This window comes from Vombatus ursinus, unplaced genomic scaffold, assembly GCF_900497805.2.
Source record: "Vombatus ursinus unplaced genomic scaffold, bare-nosed wombat genome assembly UNPS02014838.1, whole genome shotgun sequence".
Classification (NCBI taxonomy): domain Eukaryota; kingdom Metazoa; phylum Chordata; class Mammalia; order Diprotodontia; family Vombatidae; genus Vombatus; species Vombatus ursinus.
The window spans coordinates 1,138,756-1,157,724 of NW_020954616.1; the positions used below are offsets into that span (position 1 = coordinate 1,138,756).

Genomic DNA, 18,969 nt, shown 5'->3' on the forward strand with positions numbered 1-18,969 from the left:
CCTCACAGGCTCTTTTCTGAGCTCTCATTTGTCTTAAAGGCTTCTTTATGTTCTAGCTAGGAAAATAAGTGATGGTTTATGCTTAAGTGCTTTCCTATTCTGCACATGTGACCTATCTGAAATTGCTTGTTTTCTCAATGAGGGGGGGGAGAGGCAGAGAGGGAGGGAGAGAATTTGGAACTCAACATTTTTTAAAAAATGAATGTTAAATAATTGTTTTTATGTGTAATTGGAAAAATGTAATTTTTTTAAAAAAAATAAATGCTTTCCTATTTATAGGTAGCATTAGTCTAGAAGATATGTTTATGGTACAACTTTTTGTTTATGTTGTTCGGTCGTTTTAGTTGTGTCTGACTCTTTGTGACCCCATCTGGAGTTTTCTTGGCAAAGATACTGGAATGCCTTGCCATTTCCTTCTCCAGCTCATTTTATAGATAAGGAAACTGAGGCAAACAGGATTAAGTGACTTGCCCAGGGTTACAAAGCTAGTAAGTGTCTGAGGCTGGATTTGAACTCAGGAAAATGAGTCTTCCAGGCTCCAGGCCCAATGACATCTATTGCTTATGGGAAGTCCAAATGGGATCCATGTCCACCTTCCTCTTTCCCCCCTGCTCCCCTCAGCTCATTTTCAAAACAATATCTCCTATCTCTTTTGGGTCAAAACCTTTTCCCAAATCTTTATCCATGGTGCCATTAGTCACAGCAACAAGCATGTAGCATCTGTCTGATTTAGCATTTATCAAACACAGGGACATATATAATAATGCAAGAGTTCAACTAGGAAATAAGTCATGTGAACCATGACCTATATATTCTTCCTTCTGTCTCTTCCTCCCCTTACCTGAGCAGGAAGGAAGGTAGGGGTAATAAGGAGCATCCCACAGTTCATCTGGGAATTAAGGAGGCTTTTAGCTAATCCCTTTCAGACAATGAGAAGGAGCAGAGGCCTGGGAAGTTCCTAGCAGTTCAGACCTCACCATCTCCTCATTCACCTCTCACTGGTTTGTCTATTCCCCCAAGTTCCAGTTACCTGTGTGTTACAACAGCAACGTTCAAGAGTCCCAGTGACCCAAGGGAAGGGGAAGGGGGCAGGTAGCCAGGGATCAGATGTACATGCTCGACCCTGCCCACTACCCTCTACCCTACAACATATGAGATAAAATCACTTCTGGCTTCTCTTTCCCATGAAAGTCTCAATGCTAAATGAAAAAAAAAAAATAAACCAAAACCCCAAACTGGTGAATTCTAAGGCAGAATCTATTTGGTTACATCCAGGGTCTGCTATCTCTATGGCTGCATTCACTAGGCAGAAGACTAGGAGCTAAGGATTGCATTTGTATGCCTAGCAGCCCAATACATGTACACAGTAGGTGCTTAATAAATGTATTTCAAATTTCAGTTTCAGTTTAACTAGTCTTTATGGTTTTTAAACAGCAGACATAGGACATCTCAGGTATAGAGTTGAAGCTTGGACAGTAGTGGAAACCTGTTCAGATCTGGTAGAAGCTTTTATGACTTTAGCTCTACTCACATAGCTTTCCAGGCCACCAGTCTAGTACATGTCAAAGCCTTTTTGACTGAGATTTTGGTTGTGTATGTGTGGGGGGGAGGGTTAATGGTGAGTGGAAGAGGTTGTATCTAGGTTGAGTGTGTGTGTGTGGAGAGAGAGAGAAATATTAAGGGAAGTGTCATATGAATAAATTAAGCATCCTATGCAAATTAGTTTAAGCAAATTATACCCATCCAACAGCTGGTTGTTTTATTCCTCTATTGGGGAAGGAAAGAAACCTTTTTTTTTCAGAGGTACAAACCAACATCCTGCTTTGTAACTGGACCCTCTCCCCACTTGGGCCTTTGAGGGAGAAGTTAGGGAGGAATGAAGAAAGAACACAGTACACTCCTCCTGGACCATCAAAAAAGGTAATTTAAGGCTGCCTCATTAATTAGTTTTAATAACCCCAGGAGGGATTTGACTCTCAAGATAGAATGTAAGGGTGGATTAGAAAGGAACATTCTAATTAAAATCCCTTCTAACTCTGAGATTCTATGCACAGTTCATTCATTATTTGAGAGAGAGATGATCTGTAGTTTATGAATCCTCTTCCTGCTATATGTCTCATCCATGCTGAACGTCGTTCCCTCCACATGAGCATAGGTAAGGGTGGGAGGATACCTTATATGATACCCATCTTCAAATACTTGAAGGATTGGCACATGGAAGAGAGAATTAGACTTGTTCAATTCTGCCCAAGAGGGTTAATTGTGTGAGAGTTGGAAGGGGGCAAAATTTCAGCTGGATATAAGTGTGAGCCATGCCACAGGGCCCCCTAAGTCCTGGGCTCACATGGACCATCTTGGGGCTTCACCCCCAAATGGTCCTTTTCTCTTTGAATTTGCCCCCATTCCAAGTTTACTTCAAAGAACATTTTTAAATATACTGGTATATGGATCTCCACAAATGTGGCTAATATGGGTCCCCAGATACTATACAAGCACTCAATACAACAAACGCAAATTGGCTGTAGGACAGCCTTTATTTTCACCCCACAAAAGTGCAAATGATCCATCCAAAGACCTCACAGGATCCTGTAAACAGATAGAGAACATACACAAAGAACACATAGGACTCACAGGGGCCCAGAAATAGATGTTCAAAACACTTTAAGCAAAGTAGTTCTGCTCAGAAGGAACTGAACTTGAAACTTCCATCAGGCCAACACTCCCAAGTGTTTCTTCTGCCCAAAAAAGCCATTAATAGCTCCTTGGGGGAGGAGACTGTGAATGCAAATATTTCCCCACTCACCCACTGTAGAATATGGGTTCACTCGGTTTGCTGGTTTGTCCACCAAATAAGGCAAAAGGCAGAAAAGGACAAGCCTAATCCATGAGCTGTCTTCTAGAGGGATGGTTCCTTTGATGAGGCTATCATCTGGAGCCCTAGCCAACCTTAGGGGCAGCTCCAGTCATTGAAAATCAATTAGTATCCCAAATACTGGCAACCAATTAAGAGATGTCTTTGTTCTCTTAACGAGGTACCAGAGAGCCTGACCATGCTCTGATAGCTCATACAACTGATTGGGTGGGTGGGACACTCCTGAACAACCTTCTTATTTAAAGACGAACTTCTCAACAATTAGGACAGTCCAAAAAAAAAAAGTGGGGGGAGGCAGCTAGGTGGCTTAGTGGATAGAGCACCAGCCCTAGAGTCAGGAGGACCTGAGCTCAAATCTGACTTCAGACACATGACACTTACTAGCTGTGTGACCCCGGGCAACTCACTTAACCCCAATTGTCTCAAACAAACAACCAATGAGGACAGTCCAAAAGTAGATTGCACTGCCCTGAGATCTAGCAATGGATGGATACAGGCTTGCTAGCTGTTTCCTGTGCCCACCTTTCCATCTCCTGACTCGTGCCTTTGTATAGGGATTTTTCCATTCCCGAGAATGGCTCTCTCATGTCCTGCACTTCTGTTCCACCTCTAGCTTCTTTCAAAGCTCAGCTCAGAAGCCACCTTTGCACAACACCTTCCCTTATTATCCTTTCTGCTGGTACTCTCTCCTCCTTGGAAATTATTTCGTCTTACTTCATGAAGATTTGTCTGTGGGTGTGTCTTTGAGGTCCTACTGCCTAGCACGTAGTACCTCCCATGGAGCAAGACACTTAATAAATGTTAGTTGAAATGAATTGGAATGGTTTGCTGGAGAAAGAATTCCTGTTCAGGTATGGGTTAGGCTAGAAATGGACGCACTGATGGGGTGTGGTATATGGAGTATGTCTAAATTTAATGGTATAGGAGAAAGGGCACTGGCTCTGGAGAGAAGACTTGAGTTCCAGGCCTGCCTCTGACATTTACTAACTGTATGGCCTTGGACAAGTCACCTGACCTCCTTGGTTCTCAGTTTCCTCATTTGTAAAATTCAGAGCTTGGACTAGATGGCCCCTAAGGTCCCTTTCTGGCAACTATAGCTTTCTTTTACACCTTTATTTTCCTGATGTCATTACAAAGCAAATTAACTTTCCTAATAATAATAGTTAACATTTAAATAGCACTTTGAAGTTTGCAAAGTGCTTAACAACTGTTATCTCACTTGATTCTTGCCAAGAGTCTGGGAGGGAGGTGCTATTGTTATCCCCATTTTTCAGGTGAAGAAACTGAGGCAAACAGCGGTAAAGTGATGCTCCCCAGTTAATTCTCAGCATGGTTTCTCACTTATACCAAAAATCTGTAAAACCAAGTGTAAGTAAGGTGAATTTTGGTGTGTGTAAAGTGGCTTTTTTGTTATTCTTTCTTAGAGTTTTCTTCCCAGGATCCATAGTCAAGCTCAGAATCAGGAAGGCCTAGATTTGAATCCAGCCTCAGATACTTACTAGTGACCTTGGGTAAGTCACTCAACCCTTCTGGTTGCCTCAGTTTCCTCAACTGCAAAATGGAAGTAACAATAGCACCTACTGCCTACGGTTGTTGTGAGGGTGAAATATTTGTAAAAAGCACTTAGCACAGTGCCTGGTACATAGTAGGTGCTATATAAATGCTTATTCCTTTCCCCATAAGGAACATCCTAAATTGTACCAGTCTGTTGTAGCTGCTTTTTTTTTTAAGCAACTTAAAGGTTTTAAGCACTAGGCCTTTGTTTGATGCATTTTAACTCACAGAGGGGAAGGTGCTTAACCATAGACATATGTAAGTAGTGAGGTAAGGGAAAGAGATGGGAGGAAGGGTAAGTCTATATTACTTTCACCTGAGAGGCAAAGCTATTGCTTTTTCACCTGAAGGGTAGACTGTAATCTTTGGCTTTATCAGCAGGGAAAAGGGAAAGAAGGGATGAGAAACCCTCACTTTGAGAGGATCTTTAGACCACTAGAGGATGAGGAAGGGGTCTGGGGGAGGGAAGCGCCCTCCTCACCTAGCATCCAGGTTAGACCAAAATCTCATGCCTTCTCCACTTTGGGGCTGGCATACCCTTCATTGGCCTACACAGCAAGGCTGTTGCCCAATAGAGATGAAGGCTAGGGGTTTTGTGGTAAGGGGCAGAGTCTCCCTCAGGAAAGTCTGACTAGTTGTTTGTCACACTTCTGATGTCACAGGAAGGTAGTTTTGAACTAACACCTACTGTGTATCAGTCACTATGCTAAGTGTTTTTTAAAAATATTATCTCATTTGCTCTTTACAACAACCTGAGAGGTAGGTACTTTTATTATCTCATTTCTTACAGTTGAGGAAACTGAAGCAAATAGAGGTTAAGTGACTTGCCTAAGGTTACATAGCTAATAAGTGTCTGAAGCTGGATCTGAACTTAGGTCTTTCTGAATCCGGGCCCAATGCTCTATCCTTTGGGCTATCTAGCTGCCTAAGCAGCCATAAATTAACTAGCTAAGGGAAAATTTCCAACCAGAAGGAGTCCAGTTAGGTACAGTTTTAGAGAAAGAGCAGGAATTGGGTGGGATAAGAGGCAAGACTTGGGAGTGGAGAGTGGAGGAGAGAAGGTAGCCAGAATAGAGACAAACTATTTCAAGAAAGGCCAACCTCAGGAAACTTGAGGATTTTTGGATTACTGTATAAAATGTAAGGAAAAACACATGCCACAGTCCAGAACAGCTCTTTTTCTCAAAAGTATAAAGACTAGGGGCAGCTAGGTGGCGCAGTGGATAGAGCACCGGCCTTGGAGTAGGAAGACTTCAGGTTCAAATCTGGCCTCAGACACTTGACACCTACTAGCTGTGTGACCCTGGGCAAGTCACTTAACCCCATTGCCTAGCCAAAAAAAAAAATAAAAAAAGTGTAAAGACTGGGAATTGTCAGCTTAAGAGAGTTAAGCAACAGCTATTGCATGTCCCATGGCAGTCTCCAATCCATCTTCCACTACAGCAGGGGTGGAGGACCTATAGCCTTAAGGCCACATGTGGCCTTCTAGGTCCTCAAATGCAGCTCTTTGACTGAATCCAAATTTCATGGAACAAAGGAACAGTCAAAAGGCTGCACTTGAGAACCTAGAAGGCCACATGTGGCCTTAAAGCCGAAGGTTCCCCACCCCTGCTCTAGAGAGTAGGTGTTGATTGGGAAAGGAGAGTAAAAGTTACCTTAGAACAAGGGCTACCATCATCTGTTTCAGCCTGAAAAGGTTAGATTAGTGGGAGAAGAAGCAGGAAAGGTTCTGTTTTGTTGTTCAGTTGTGTCCCACTCTTTGTGACCCTTTGGACCATCCTCTCCATGGGGTTTTCTTGGCCAAGATACTGGAGTGGTTTGCTATTTCCTTCTACCTTGAATTAAGGCAAGCAGAGGTTAAGTGACCCAAGGTCACATAGCTATTAAGTGTCTAAGGTCAAATTTGAACTCAGGTCTTCCTGACTCGAGGCCCAGCGCTCTATCCACTGAGCCATCTAGCTGCCAGGCTTTGTTTAACTTTCTGTATTCTCTTCCCAGCTGTGACCCTGAGGAATACAGTTCTTCCTCCAAATATACTTTACTACCTTTCAAAAGATAGTCTCATAAGGAGCCAGAATGTTTCAGCCAGGCAATGCTCTTAGCTTTAAGTTCAATTAATTTGGTTATAGACTATTCTAATCAATTAGCTACTTGCTCTGGCTCTAACTTTGATCTGGTTCAGAGACTGTAGTGTATCTTCTTTTGTCCTTCATCTTATAATTACCTTTTTTTAAAAAATAAGTTTGATGTTTAATTAAAAACTAAATATTGATAATCAATATACCCAATTGAACTTGCTTGTAACTAGTTATATTGAAATGGAGTAATTTTAGTGAATGAGAAGCAGTGTGGCATACCAGAGAACACACCCCAGAGTAGTGGATAGAGAGCTGGTCTCGAAGCCAGGACACCCCAGATTCAAGTCCTTCGTCTGACACATTGGCTGTGTGACTCTAAGAAAATCATTTATCATTTCAATGCTATGGTATTAATTCACCCTAAGACCATAAGTTACAGAGAAGGTGTTGACCTGCATTAGTAGGTGAAATTTCTTTTTCCAAGATTTCCCTGTGTCAATGAAACCACTATCTGTCTGTCTATCTCTCCATACACATAGGTGAAATAAATACTGATTATACATACATACATACATACATACATACATGTATATACACACACATATGCATAACCTTATGGATAAAGGGGTAGCCTAAAAGTTGGGAAAGACCTGGGTTCAAGTCTTACCCTGAGGAAATCACTTAACTTCTCAGTGCTCTAGGAAATTTTCTAATACTATAAGTTGCAGAGAGGGTACCTACCTGCATTAATAGCGGGAACTTTTTAATACCAAATTAAATCACAGATCCACCTATTCTTAATTTCTTTTCTTCTTTTGCTGAGGCAATCAGGGTTAAGTGACTTGCCTAGGGTCACATAGCTAGTAAGTATCATGTGTCTGAAGCCGGATTTGAACTCAGGTCCTCCTGACTCCAGGGCCAATGCTCTCTCCATTGAGCCACCTAGCTCACCTCCCCCCCAATTCCTAATTTCAATGTATTTGTAGAGAGGGAAGTCAGTCAACAAGTATTTATTCAATGACACCTATGTGCCAGGCACTATATTAAGTGCTGGGGATACAAATACAAAAAAAAAAAACCGGTTCTTACCCTCAAGGAGCTTACAATCTAATGGGGGAAGACAACACACAAAAGGAGGGGTCAGAAAATGAGACCAGACTATAGCTACTGATAAGGAATAAAGGTCAATCATCTGCCAGAAATTTCAACATTGCTATTTTGCATAGAATTGGGGCTTCTGGAATGAGCTTAAAACAACTTCTTTACCAGTATCCTTTGGTCCATTTTCCATTGGAAGAAGTGGAGCTTTTCAGGAGAGGAGAGGATGAATTCTAAGAAGCCAAAATGGGTTTCTGATTATAAGTTGGGAGACAGTAGAGAAGGCAGTTAAAACTTCAGTTCAGAGAAGGATTCAGAAGAGGAGAAGCTGTTAACAGAAGAGTTCTGAGAATAGGTCAAAGGGCAGATCTGAGCTTAGCCTAAACTTCTATCTTCTGTTGTCACCCGGTGATGGGAAAGAGCTAAGCCTTAGCCATTGATTGAGAAGACTGAAGAAGGCTTCATAGCTGTTGGTTGAGAGTGTTGATGGACAGAACTAAAGCCAAGTTTCATAGCTATTGGTTAAGAACACCAATGGGCCACCATTTAAGTACAGGCCCTTATCACCCCTCAATTAGACTATTGCAATGGTCTTCTAATTGGCATATCTACCTTGAGTTTCTCTCCTCTAATCCATTCTCTATACAGCTACCAAAGTGAGTTTCCTTAAGTTGAGTTCTGACCTTCTCCTGCTCAATAGACCATAGTGGCTCCCTATTACCTCTAGGATTAATATTATTGCATGCCATGCTATGCATAGTACTCTGTGTGTGATTTTTCTCTTTGTAACCCTGGGGCCTTAACATGGTACCTGGTACATAGTTGGTGTTTAATAAATACTTGCTGATTAACTGAGTGCTGACTGAATAGAACTGTAGTACTCAGTGACTAAAAAAAGTCAGCTATCCTTAAAAATAGTGGGATAATAATGAATGAATAAAACAGCTCACCAATGCTCTAAAATCTGCAAAACACTTTCCTTATAACAATTATGTAAAGTAGATAGCATAAATATTTCTATCTATTTTACACAGGGGGAAACTGAGTCACAGAGCAGTGAAATGATTTATGCAGGGCCACATAGCTATGCAAGGGACTTGAATCCAGGTCTTCTAACCCCAAGACTCTTGTTCTTTCCACTACATCCTAGGTGCCTCTCCACATTGCCTTCCAAATAAGAGAACTATAATAATGGCTATGTTAATTAAAAGGCAAGAGAAATCACAGTAGGCTGAGGTGGTCAGAATGGACTTTATGGAGTAGGTGGGATATGAGTTGGCTTTTGAAGAAGAGTAAGGAGAAACTTGGGTCGAAATCAGGATAAAAGATCTGGTCGTGAAAGAGGTTGTTTCTCCAATTCAGAGGCAGGGGAGGGGAAAACCAGGCTTTTTGGTTCAGACAGAGGAAGTTAGGGAACCGCCGGGGATGGGATCATTTCCCTTTTACCAGACCCATTGGCCAATTGCTTTCTGTCTCTCTGTTCCCCTTGACTGGCCATCTCCTCTTTAGTATGTCCTACAGCTCCTGAGGCATTGCATCCTGGAGCCAGATCCTGGGCACTGCCAGGATGAAGGTCCCTCCTTGGCTCTTTTTCCTTATGTTTCTCCACCCCCAGGAAGGTAAGTGAGCATGACCCATTCTTGCTTCCCTGTGCCCTCTCTCCCTTTCCCCTTCTGCTAAGTCTTCATCTGGTGTCTAGTGTCTAAGAGTGTAACTGTGGTTGGGAGGAGGATGTTGCTAGCCCCATAGAGAATTCTTGGCTTCAGCTGCACTCAAGGACAGTGGCTATCTGTGTGTCCGTGTCCTTTTTGCCTCTCTCTGTTAGTCTCTGAGGCTATCTTACCGAGTAGGAGAATTATAGGGCAGGTTTGAATGGGTGGAGAGAGCTAGAGGTGTAGGAAGAAGAGTAAAAACCTTGAATAAAACAGGAAGGAAAAATAGTCCCTACATGACGTTAGAGCTGGAAGGACTCTTAAAGAAACTCAAGTCGGGTCCAATCTGCACATTTTTATAAATGGGAAAAGCCTGACCTCTAAAAGGATGCCCAACTCCTTGGGCTTCAAAGACAGTAGTATTAACAAACAGGTGGCATCCTCAAACCAGAATTTTTTCTGACTGAGCTGCCTCAGCCTTATACAGAACCTGGAAGTGTGAAGGAGAGGCCAGTTCTCACTAGGTCCCAGCACTCTTTTGGCACCCTGCTTGACACTTTTTACTGGTTAATAGCTACTTCATACAAAAAGACCTCTTACCAATCCTGGACACCACCTCCCTTTTTTTTAATCATAAAAGTTTATGAGCATCAAGGCAGATAAAGTATCTGGGAAACTCTACAGTTCTTTGAAAACCCAGATAAGAGGTCATCAGGTATTTGGACCGAACTTATTAGCACCTCATTGCATAATAATCAATTAGCATCTCTTTATTAATCAGTTACTATGCTCTAGGCTCTGCAGGAACAGAAGACCCTGTTCTCAAAGGACTTACATGTGTGTTCGTGTGTGCATATATGTATATATACATGTATGCATGTATACATGTGTATATGCATATATATATCTAGACACACATGCCTATACATATATGTACATTTATCCATGCATGTTGTATATATGTGTGTATATACACATACCTATATATATATATATATACATTTTAATCAATCCTTAGAGACTCTTAGGATGACAGAGCTGGTAGGAACCATAAAACATAGACTATAGAATGTCAAAGCCAAAAGGGATTCTCAGAGATCCTTTGGAATTTATTAGAAGAATCCTTTAGATTGTAAGCTCCTTGAGGAGGGCAGAGATTCTCTTCTTATTAATCGTATCCCAAGCACTTGGCATAGTGCCTGGCACATAGTGTTTAATAAATGCTGATTGGATTAGGTTAGATCTCATCCTAGGGAGCCTGTTGGCCTTGGGCTGAGAGCTTCAGCTGAGCCAGAATGGGGTCAGGTTGGTGTTTCAAGGACAGAGGGTTGGACTTGGAGTCAGGAAGACCTGGGTTCAAATCCTGCCTCTGGCACTTACTAGATAGTATGACCCTAGGCAAGTCACTTAACCTTTCTCAGCCCCAATTTTCTTACCTGTAAAATGGGGATGATAATATCTGTATTGCTTGCTTCACAGAGTTGTTATGAGGTTTGAATGAGAAAGTATGTATAAAGCACTTTGCAAAATTTGAAGTACTATGTACCAGTTATGGCTATTATGTCCATCAGGAGAAGGACAATCTGGAGAGGACCCTGATACAGAAGAACTCACGGCAGTCCTAGGAGAGTCAATCATTCTCCCCATGAACATCCCAGAAGGTGAACGATTTGAGAAAATTATTTGGATCTTCCAATCACCTCTTGCCACCATTAAAGAAGGAGACACAAGAGAGCCCACCATCATTGTATCTGACCCTCGCTACAAGGTCCTAGTGAATAGCCCTGACCAGAACTACTCCCTGAAGATCAGCAACCTGAGCAGGGAGGATGAGGGAACCTACAGAGCAAATATATTCACTGGAGATCCTTTGGGCACCATCACTAGGAAGTTCACCCTACGAATTTACCGTGAGTCTGCTGGGTGGGGCACCTGTTGTCTGGTTTCTCTAATGTTTGTTCAAGGAGCTGTATCTGGGAGGGCGACAGAAGGCGCCTCTGATGATCCTGTCCTTCACCTTCCCTTTACCTGGGCTACCCTGTGGCTGATCCCTAACCATCTGGGGATGCTGGTTCCAAGGTTCCCATTGAAGATCAAGGAAACATCCAAAGTCTCGGCCCCAGCTCCATGAGAGTGGTAGGCAGGGGCCCCCAGGCCTGTAGGCACAAATTTAGAGAGCTCATAGGATAACTGAGCTGGGAGAGACCTTGAGGTCAGGTATAGGCCCTAAATTTTACAAATGAGGAAACAGGCTCAGAGAAGGCTGTGATGTGTCCAAAGTTACAGAGGCCACAGAATTACATAGTTGTTAAGTAGCCAAGCCCAATATTCAACACAAGCATGCCACCAAATCCATCACTCTAATCTGCCATAGTGACGGGAGCTGAAAACCTCATTGCTCAGGCGTGGTCTTTGTGAATGAATGGAAGATACCCCAAAGTTTGTGCCTCCCACCTTCTGAAGACTACATCCCCTTTGTTTTGTTACAGATGAAACCTCCCTTACCCATCCTTTTCCTTCTTTGACCATCCTGATAAAAGGGAGGCAACCCTGTTACCTGGGCATAGTCTTATGAGTAAACAGAATAGGTAGGGGGCAGCTCCACAACAATGTTGAGAAGGCCTTTCCTTCAGCACTTCCCCAAAGTATCACTCACTGACTAAAATTCCACTACTAGAGATTTACTCCTTTGGATTTATCCTAAAATACCTTAAATCTTACTGGTGAACACCTTATAGAGATCTGGAGGAATGGGGAGGAAGGGAGGGAGTGGTTGTTAAGTTGTTAAGAGGGACAAAAAAGGGGCAGTAGGTTCTCAGCACAAACACTGGCTTTTTTTTTTTTAATTAGGCAATTGGGGTTAAGTGACTTGCCCAGGGTCACACAGCTAGTAAGTGTCAAGTCTGGTCTAAGGCCAGATTTGGACTCAGGTCCTCCTGACTTCAGGGCCAGTGCTCTATCCACTGCACCACCTAGTTGCCCCCAAACACTGGCTTTTAAATGAAGCCTTATCCCTAAAATTATCTTGTTTCTATTTTGTACATGTATGATGTACAAATTAGCATTTCTATTTTTTGTACATGTCTCCCCTAGAGAGCTGTAAGTTCCTTGAGGACAGGGATCGTTTCATTTTTGTCTTAGTATCAGCACAGTGCCTGGCATATAGTAGGTGCTTAGTAAATGCGTGTTGACTGATTGAAGGAGAAGTGGGATGATACAAAAAGGCAGGCTTTGTCTAATTCTGAATCTAAGGTTGAATTGAGCTCTTAAGGGGAAAGAACCAGCTCCCAGAGAGAGGGACTGAAGTCCTTCTATCTGACTCCGTAGGGGCAGGGCAGGTCTAAGGTCATAGTCTTAGTGACACCTCTTAGTCCAGAGGTCAAACACAAAGCCTGCAATAGTCTAGAGTGCTGTAGAAACTAGATTAAAATGTAATTGGGAAGAATTTTTTTTTTTAAGCAATTGGGGTTAAGTGACTTGCCCAGGGTCACACAGCTAGTAAGTGTTAAGTGTTTGGTCTGAGGCCAGATTTGAACTCAGGTCCTTCTGACTTCAGGGCCGGTGCTCTATTCACTCCTCCACCTAGCTGCCCCAGATTGAGAAGAATTTTTAACAAATAAGAATATAATAGAACATAGATAATGTTAATATGTCTTCTAGATCAATACACAGCCTGCAGGGATCTTTATGTGCAGTTCAGCAGCCTCCTTTCTATTTGAGTTTTACTCCACTGATCTTATCCACAGTCATTTTACAGATGAGGACACTGAGGCATATAAGGAGAAGTGACTTATCCAAGGTCACACAGAGAGTAAATGGAAGACCTACAATTGGAACTGACATTTGAGAGCTCTCTGACTCCAGATCTAACATTCTTTCTGAAGTGCCAAGAATAGGTATTAATTCTTGATTCCAAGGGTCTTCATATTCTCTTTCAGGACGACTTCCAAAGCCCAAAGTCACCATATACTTGGAGATCTCAGAAGAGTCCATGTGCAATATCACCTTAAAATGTCATGTGGATGGGAGTGGAGATGATGAGGAGTACGGCTGGACACCCCTGGGAGCAAGGACGGTTGTTTCTGATGGGGGCTCTGTCCTCCACCTCTCCTGGAAGCCTGGAGACAGTGACTTCACTTCTACTTGCATAGTCAGAAACCCTGTCAGCATCAGTTCCCACTCCCTCCAAGCCGGGCAGTTCTGTATAGGTAACTGGCCTTAGTAAATGCCCTGAGCAGTTCCAGGGATTGGGCTTCAGAAGGAATGTGCCATCCTTACCCCTAGTTTTGTTCTTTCAGCAGCACCTTCTCTCAGGTGAAGCCTGTTTGAAACAGACCCCAAACCCTCCTGGGAGAAACTGAGCCTTCCTCCCCCCACCCTCCACAGTAAAGGGGAGCACCTTCCTCTCCACCTATGCCCCTATCCTGACCCAAATCCCCACTTTCAAGCATCCTTTCCCCTTCTCTCACTTAATGTCCAGGAATATGGCTCCAGCTGCTTCTCTCTCCAGATCTCCTAGGTTTCTTACCTCTCTGGAGACCCACCATCTGTCCTAGGGATTCTCCAGTTCCCTTCCCAGTGAAATTCTGGCTTTAGTTTAGCTTCCAGGTTTCTGGGGAGGGAGTCAGTTGAGTTCAGAAAATTCCCAGGAAAGAGTATCAGCTGGTTCCAGACTGAAAGATTCCCTCCCCGACTCTGGGATCTGAGGGATGTTTCTGCCCCATTTGTGAGCTGCTCCAACTTTCTTAAGGAGGCTCCAAAGTCTTTCCCTCTTCATTTTCCCCATTTGGCTTGGGAGGCCAAAATCCTTCCCTGAATGTAGGAAGATAGGATCACATTCCCTTGGGAGGTACCCTTCCCACACTACTCCTTTGTTCCCCTACTAACTGGTTCTTCTCTCTCTTTTCCCTATTCTAGGCCCCAGAACTTCATCTTCAAGATCATGTTCCCCCCTGGCAAAGGGACTTTCCATCTTGTTACTCTTAGGGATCTTAGCAGTAGGGATTATTTTAATTGGCATTTTCACAAAAAATAAAAAGACAATCACAAGAATTCACAGGGGGATGAAGCTGAGGAGGAATGTGAAACGAGGTAAAAATGCAGACAAAGGAGTTTCCATTACCCAGCCACATCTCTGAATGATCAACTGGCTCAGGGCCTGAGCCCTGGGTGGGGAGGCTCATCCTATCCCCTTCCCTTGCTATGTGTTTCCTCTTTGGGTGCCTTCTTGGGAATACTTTCTCAGGGACTTTTCTCCCTCTCAAAGACTTTAGGAGAGCTATCAGACAAGAACTCCAAAGATTCTTGCTATTTGAGGAAAGAGGGTCAGGCAATAAAGTCAAATCAAGTGAAAATTGCCAGAACTGCTCCTTCCTCCCCACCTCTCTATCTTTAAAAATTCTTTGTTATAGACGTGGCATTCTGGGTGAGGGAGGGAGAGGGAGATTTTGGGAAATGTAGGTGATGCCCCAAATAAAAGAGAACACAGCAATTTTTTAAAAAAAGTAAAAAAAAAAATTTCAGAGTTTTCCCCTGAGTCTGTCAATCTAGCCTCTGCCCTCTGGTGGGGCTGGACTTCGTTGAAAACTATTTCCCTGCTTTATGCAGATCTCTCTTCCTTCTTGCAGCATTTCCTTCCCAGGCTGGCTAGGCCAATCTTCCAATCTGGGAGAATAAGTAAATCTGACAAATTAATTTACATTAAGTGTTAGTGGTTTAATGTGCTAATTCTCCCAAGAGAATTTCCTTTAAAAAGATAACAGGAAATAATTCAGAACCTAGGGCAAGGAAATCTAAGAGAGGAATTTTGGCCTGGAGGAGGACAGGAAGCTGAAAAGGGAAAATGTAGTCGTCAGCCTTCCTGGAGTTACAGTCTTTTTGCCTCTTCGACTCCAGAAATCTTTTAACTCTAGCAGATGAGCCCACTTAACCTCTTTCCTTGGGTTCATCCCTTCTGGTCTGGAAACAATTCAACCTGTGGGAAATCCTCAGGCAAGAAGGGACCAGCAATATTCCCCCCACCCCACCCTCTTCTTCTTTATCTGCCCAAGCTTCCTTAACTCTGCCCAGTATTATGACTTGAACCAGCTGTTAACCACCTCTCTTAGCCTCTGGAGACCCTTTGATCTTCCTCATCTTGGCCCAAGTATGGACAAATTTCTTTCCCCACTAGTTCAGCTGAGGCAAAGATGGAATTATTCAAATGGCACCTTTATTTGGAAGTTGAGCAAAAAACAACCCAAATCCAAAAAGACCTGATCATGTCAGTCCCCTTCTTAAATACTTTTTAATGGTTCCCCTTTACCTATCAATGTATTATGGGAATTTGTGATTTCTTTTTATTATTCAGGACTCAGGACCATTCCTCCTGCAATTTTTGGTTAACTAAAAGTGTGTTTTAATATTAACCTCACCAGTACAAAAGCTTTTGCTTGGGATATAAAAATTTACTAAGAGCCTTAAGTTTTCCTTAGATAAGAAGCCGGAGGAAGAATCTCAACTGTCCTTGACTCGTCTGTGCCATTCTCCTCAAGCAACCTATTTTAAATCTTCTAAATGTAGTTTAATCAGTCACCTGATTTAGCTTCTCTATAGAGTTTGTTTGATTTGTTTTGTTTCCTTAGTGGATGAATGAGATTATGACTGTTTAAGATTGTTCAACTTTTGTGACTCTGAAGGAAGTATGGGATTAGGGATCTATCCTCTCTTAACTCTTATGGCCTAAGATAAATGTGCAAGATTGCAATACGTAAAAGAATTATTTCTCTGTCACTCTGATATAATTTTTCCTACAAGAGGACTTGTAAGAATCCTAATCAGGGTTCAGGTGAACCTATGCTTGAGCATAATAAAACCTAGGTTTTTACTTCCATAATTTCTGCATTGTGGTAAATATATTGGCAGCAGTTACACACCACGTGAACTCAGGAGATATTTCCCCCATAACAAAGAGCTAGGGATGGGCCCTGTAATTTCACTGATACAAAAAAATTATTTCTGATGAGGAAACTCCCCCTACTTATGTAGATTGGCACCTGCTTTGTAACTTTTAGCCTTAGAGAAATGCTTATTCTCTAGGCCCTAGAACATGGAGGGGATAAATGATTTAACTGAGAGGCAATCATGATGTAGTGGGACTTAAGAGTCAGGAAGACCTGTTTTTGAAACTTATTTCAGATATTTAAGTAGCTATGTGACACCCGGATCAGGTCTTTTTGGATTTGGGTTGTTTTTTGCTTCATCCCTGGGCCTCAGTTTCTTCATCTGTAATATGAGGGAGGATCACTTCCACAATCCCTTCTAGTTTAGTCTCTATGACTTTTCCAAGGTCATAGAATTAGACCTTAGGAGTATTACACCTTGAATCTTCCTGGTTTTGATGCCAGGTCTCTATCTATGTTATTTCCATGGATACAATGGAGACAGCTCTAAGGGCTTGTTAAATTTTCAGTCTGAGCATTTACACCTTGGAAATCTGCAAATACTTTGAATCAGGGCCTGATTTATTGCTTTGTTGATTCTCTAGACTTAATCTGATTTCAGTCTAACTGCCCAACTTTGTTTTATTCACTTTCCATTTGTGTACCATAAGTTCAAATATACTGGATTATTTCTGTGTCCCCAAATGCATCCCACCCTCCCTGTGACTGTTTCTGCTATTCTCTCTTGATTAGCAGGGACTGTTCCCCCACTCATCTCTATTGAAATGCCTCACTTCCATCAATTCAGATGTCATTCCTCCATGAAACCCACATATGTGAATGTTCAATACAATTCCATTTAACAAACATTTATTGAGCAATTATTATGTGCAAGATTGTTTCATTGACATCCTTGAGATATCTTGAGAGTCCCACTGGCATCTTGTGATGTCAAGAAGAATCAAGGAAGGCCTCTAGCTTGTTAGGTGGACCCCTTGTGATGAATGTATTAGGAAGAAATCAATGAGTTGCACAGGATGAACAGACATGGATGGGTGATGGGCTATACCATTAGCAGGAATATCCAAATTGATGAGATCATTGATACCTTTGAGCACTGAGATTTTTATATGTGCAAGGCACCATGCAAGTTGCTGGGGATACAAAAATGAGAACCCAGTTTCTGCCCTTGAAGAATTAACATCTCTATTAGGAAGATGTGACATGTGACATGTAAGTATGATACAGGGTAGACTGTGAGGTAATCAAAAGAGAAGTCCAAAGTATTCTAGGAATATTTAAGGAGAGGGAATATTATTTTAGCTGGTGGGGGGGTAGAAGGGTGGGATAGGATCAGGGAGGACTTTACAGATAGGATGGCACTTGAGCTAAGCCTTGAAGAAAAGGGAAGGCTTTTGACAGGTAGAAATCAGGGAATGAATTCCAGTCACAGAGATGGCCCCAACAAAAGCGTGAAGGTAAGAAAAGGTCCACACTGGACTGTAAGTTCCTTGAAATGAAGCCTATGTCCCATCTGAGCATCCTCAGCATTTAGCACAAAAGGTTGCATACAGTAGAAAGTTAATAAATGTTGGTTGAGTTGAATTTGATGAAAAGAAAAAAGGAAATCCAAAGGCACAGAAGCAAACGAATTTAAAGAGGACAGACTCCTGAATAATAAATAGTTATACATTGGCTAGGTTCACCTGTTTTGTGGGGAATCCAGGCCTTTTCCTATTCTTTACCTCAGCAGACCTCTCTTGTTTGCCTGAAGCATCTTTACTAGCCAGCTGTTAAGACTGATTCCATGTATGCTCAGGTCTTGGCTCTGGTGCTGCCTGGCATGAAGATGTGACAGGAGCGGTTAAACATTGCATAGTCCAGCATGGCCCTAAGCAAATGACACTGGCCAAGGTATGGTCTTGATCATTGCTTATACTCCCTTCTGTTACTGACCTAGAGAGATGTGGACTAGATTACAGTATAGTTAAATAGATTTGGAACTGGCTGAATGTACAGTTCCAGTGATTATGGATTGATTTCAACTGTGAAATCACAATGAAAGAAGCAAAGAATGAAAGATCCTGCTTTTCCTATTGTTTGGGGATATCTATGTATATATTTATGTGTGTATATGTATATATACTATATATTTGTGTGTGTGTGTATATATACACAAATATACACACACATATACACATACACGTTATGTAAATTTGATTTAGTAGAGCAAAATATTGCCTTTAAGGGTAGGAAGAAAGGAAGGAAGGATTGGGAAGGCACTCCAATGGCAATGTAGAGAGAACAAGGGATAACTTATGTACAACCTTCAATACTCCATTAGTATCTGCACAAAAGCTCTAAGGGAAGGCTCCTACAACATTGGATGAACAACCTGATGAAGATTTTTTATAAAATACAACCTACAGAATAAGCAAGATGAAAAAAAGACGGACAGGTTGCAATTGACACCATTGGAGGGAGTGCTTCCATTGATGAGATCACTGATCTATCAAAGTCAGGTCAGCCTAGAAGGAGTTCTCTAGTGGACTGCACCAAGAATCTATCCTTGGCCTTTTGGTGTTCAATAGTTTTATCAATGACTTGAAAGTCATATCTGCAGATAAGACTGACCTGGGAGGGGTAGTTAAAACACTGAATTCATGGAATTAATATTTGCAAAGATCTTGATGGGCTGAATTTAATAAGATGTTGTTTATTGATGCCATTTGCCTTTACATCACAGTCATTTCAGTTCCAACCTCTAGACTGAACCTTCCTTTGTGACAAAAAAA

General features: G+C 42.1%; 1 protein-coding gene across 2 annotated transcripts; it reads left to right on the forward strand.

The window, feature by feature from the left end:
* Nucleotides 1-1,785: 1,785 nt before the first annotated feature.
* Nucleotides 1,786-17,043, forward strand: SLAMF9 (SLAM family member 9). Of its 2 annotated transcripts, XM_027840115.1 has the most exons (5): nt 1,786-1,920; nt 9,112-9,221; nt 10,826-11,164; nt 13,193-13,462; nt 14,172-17,043. In XM_027840115.1, exons 2-5 carry the CDS (start codon nt 9,170-9,172, stop codon nt 14,390-14,392), a joined length of 882 nt encoding a protein of 293 aa, XP_027695916.1. In that variant the 5' UTR covers nt 1,786-1,920; nt 9,112-9,169; the 3' UTR covers nt 14,393-17,043. The 2 variants fall into 2 exon arrangements, with proteins under 2 accessions (XP_027695916.1, XP_027695917.1); XM_027840116.1 differs by lacking the exon at nt 9,112-9,221.
* The last annotated feature ends 1,926 nt before the right edge of the window (nt 17,044-18,969 follow it).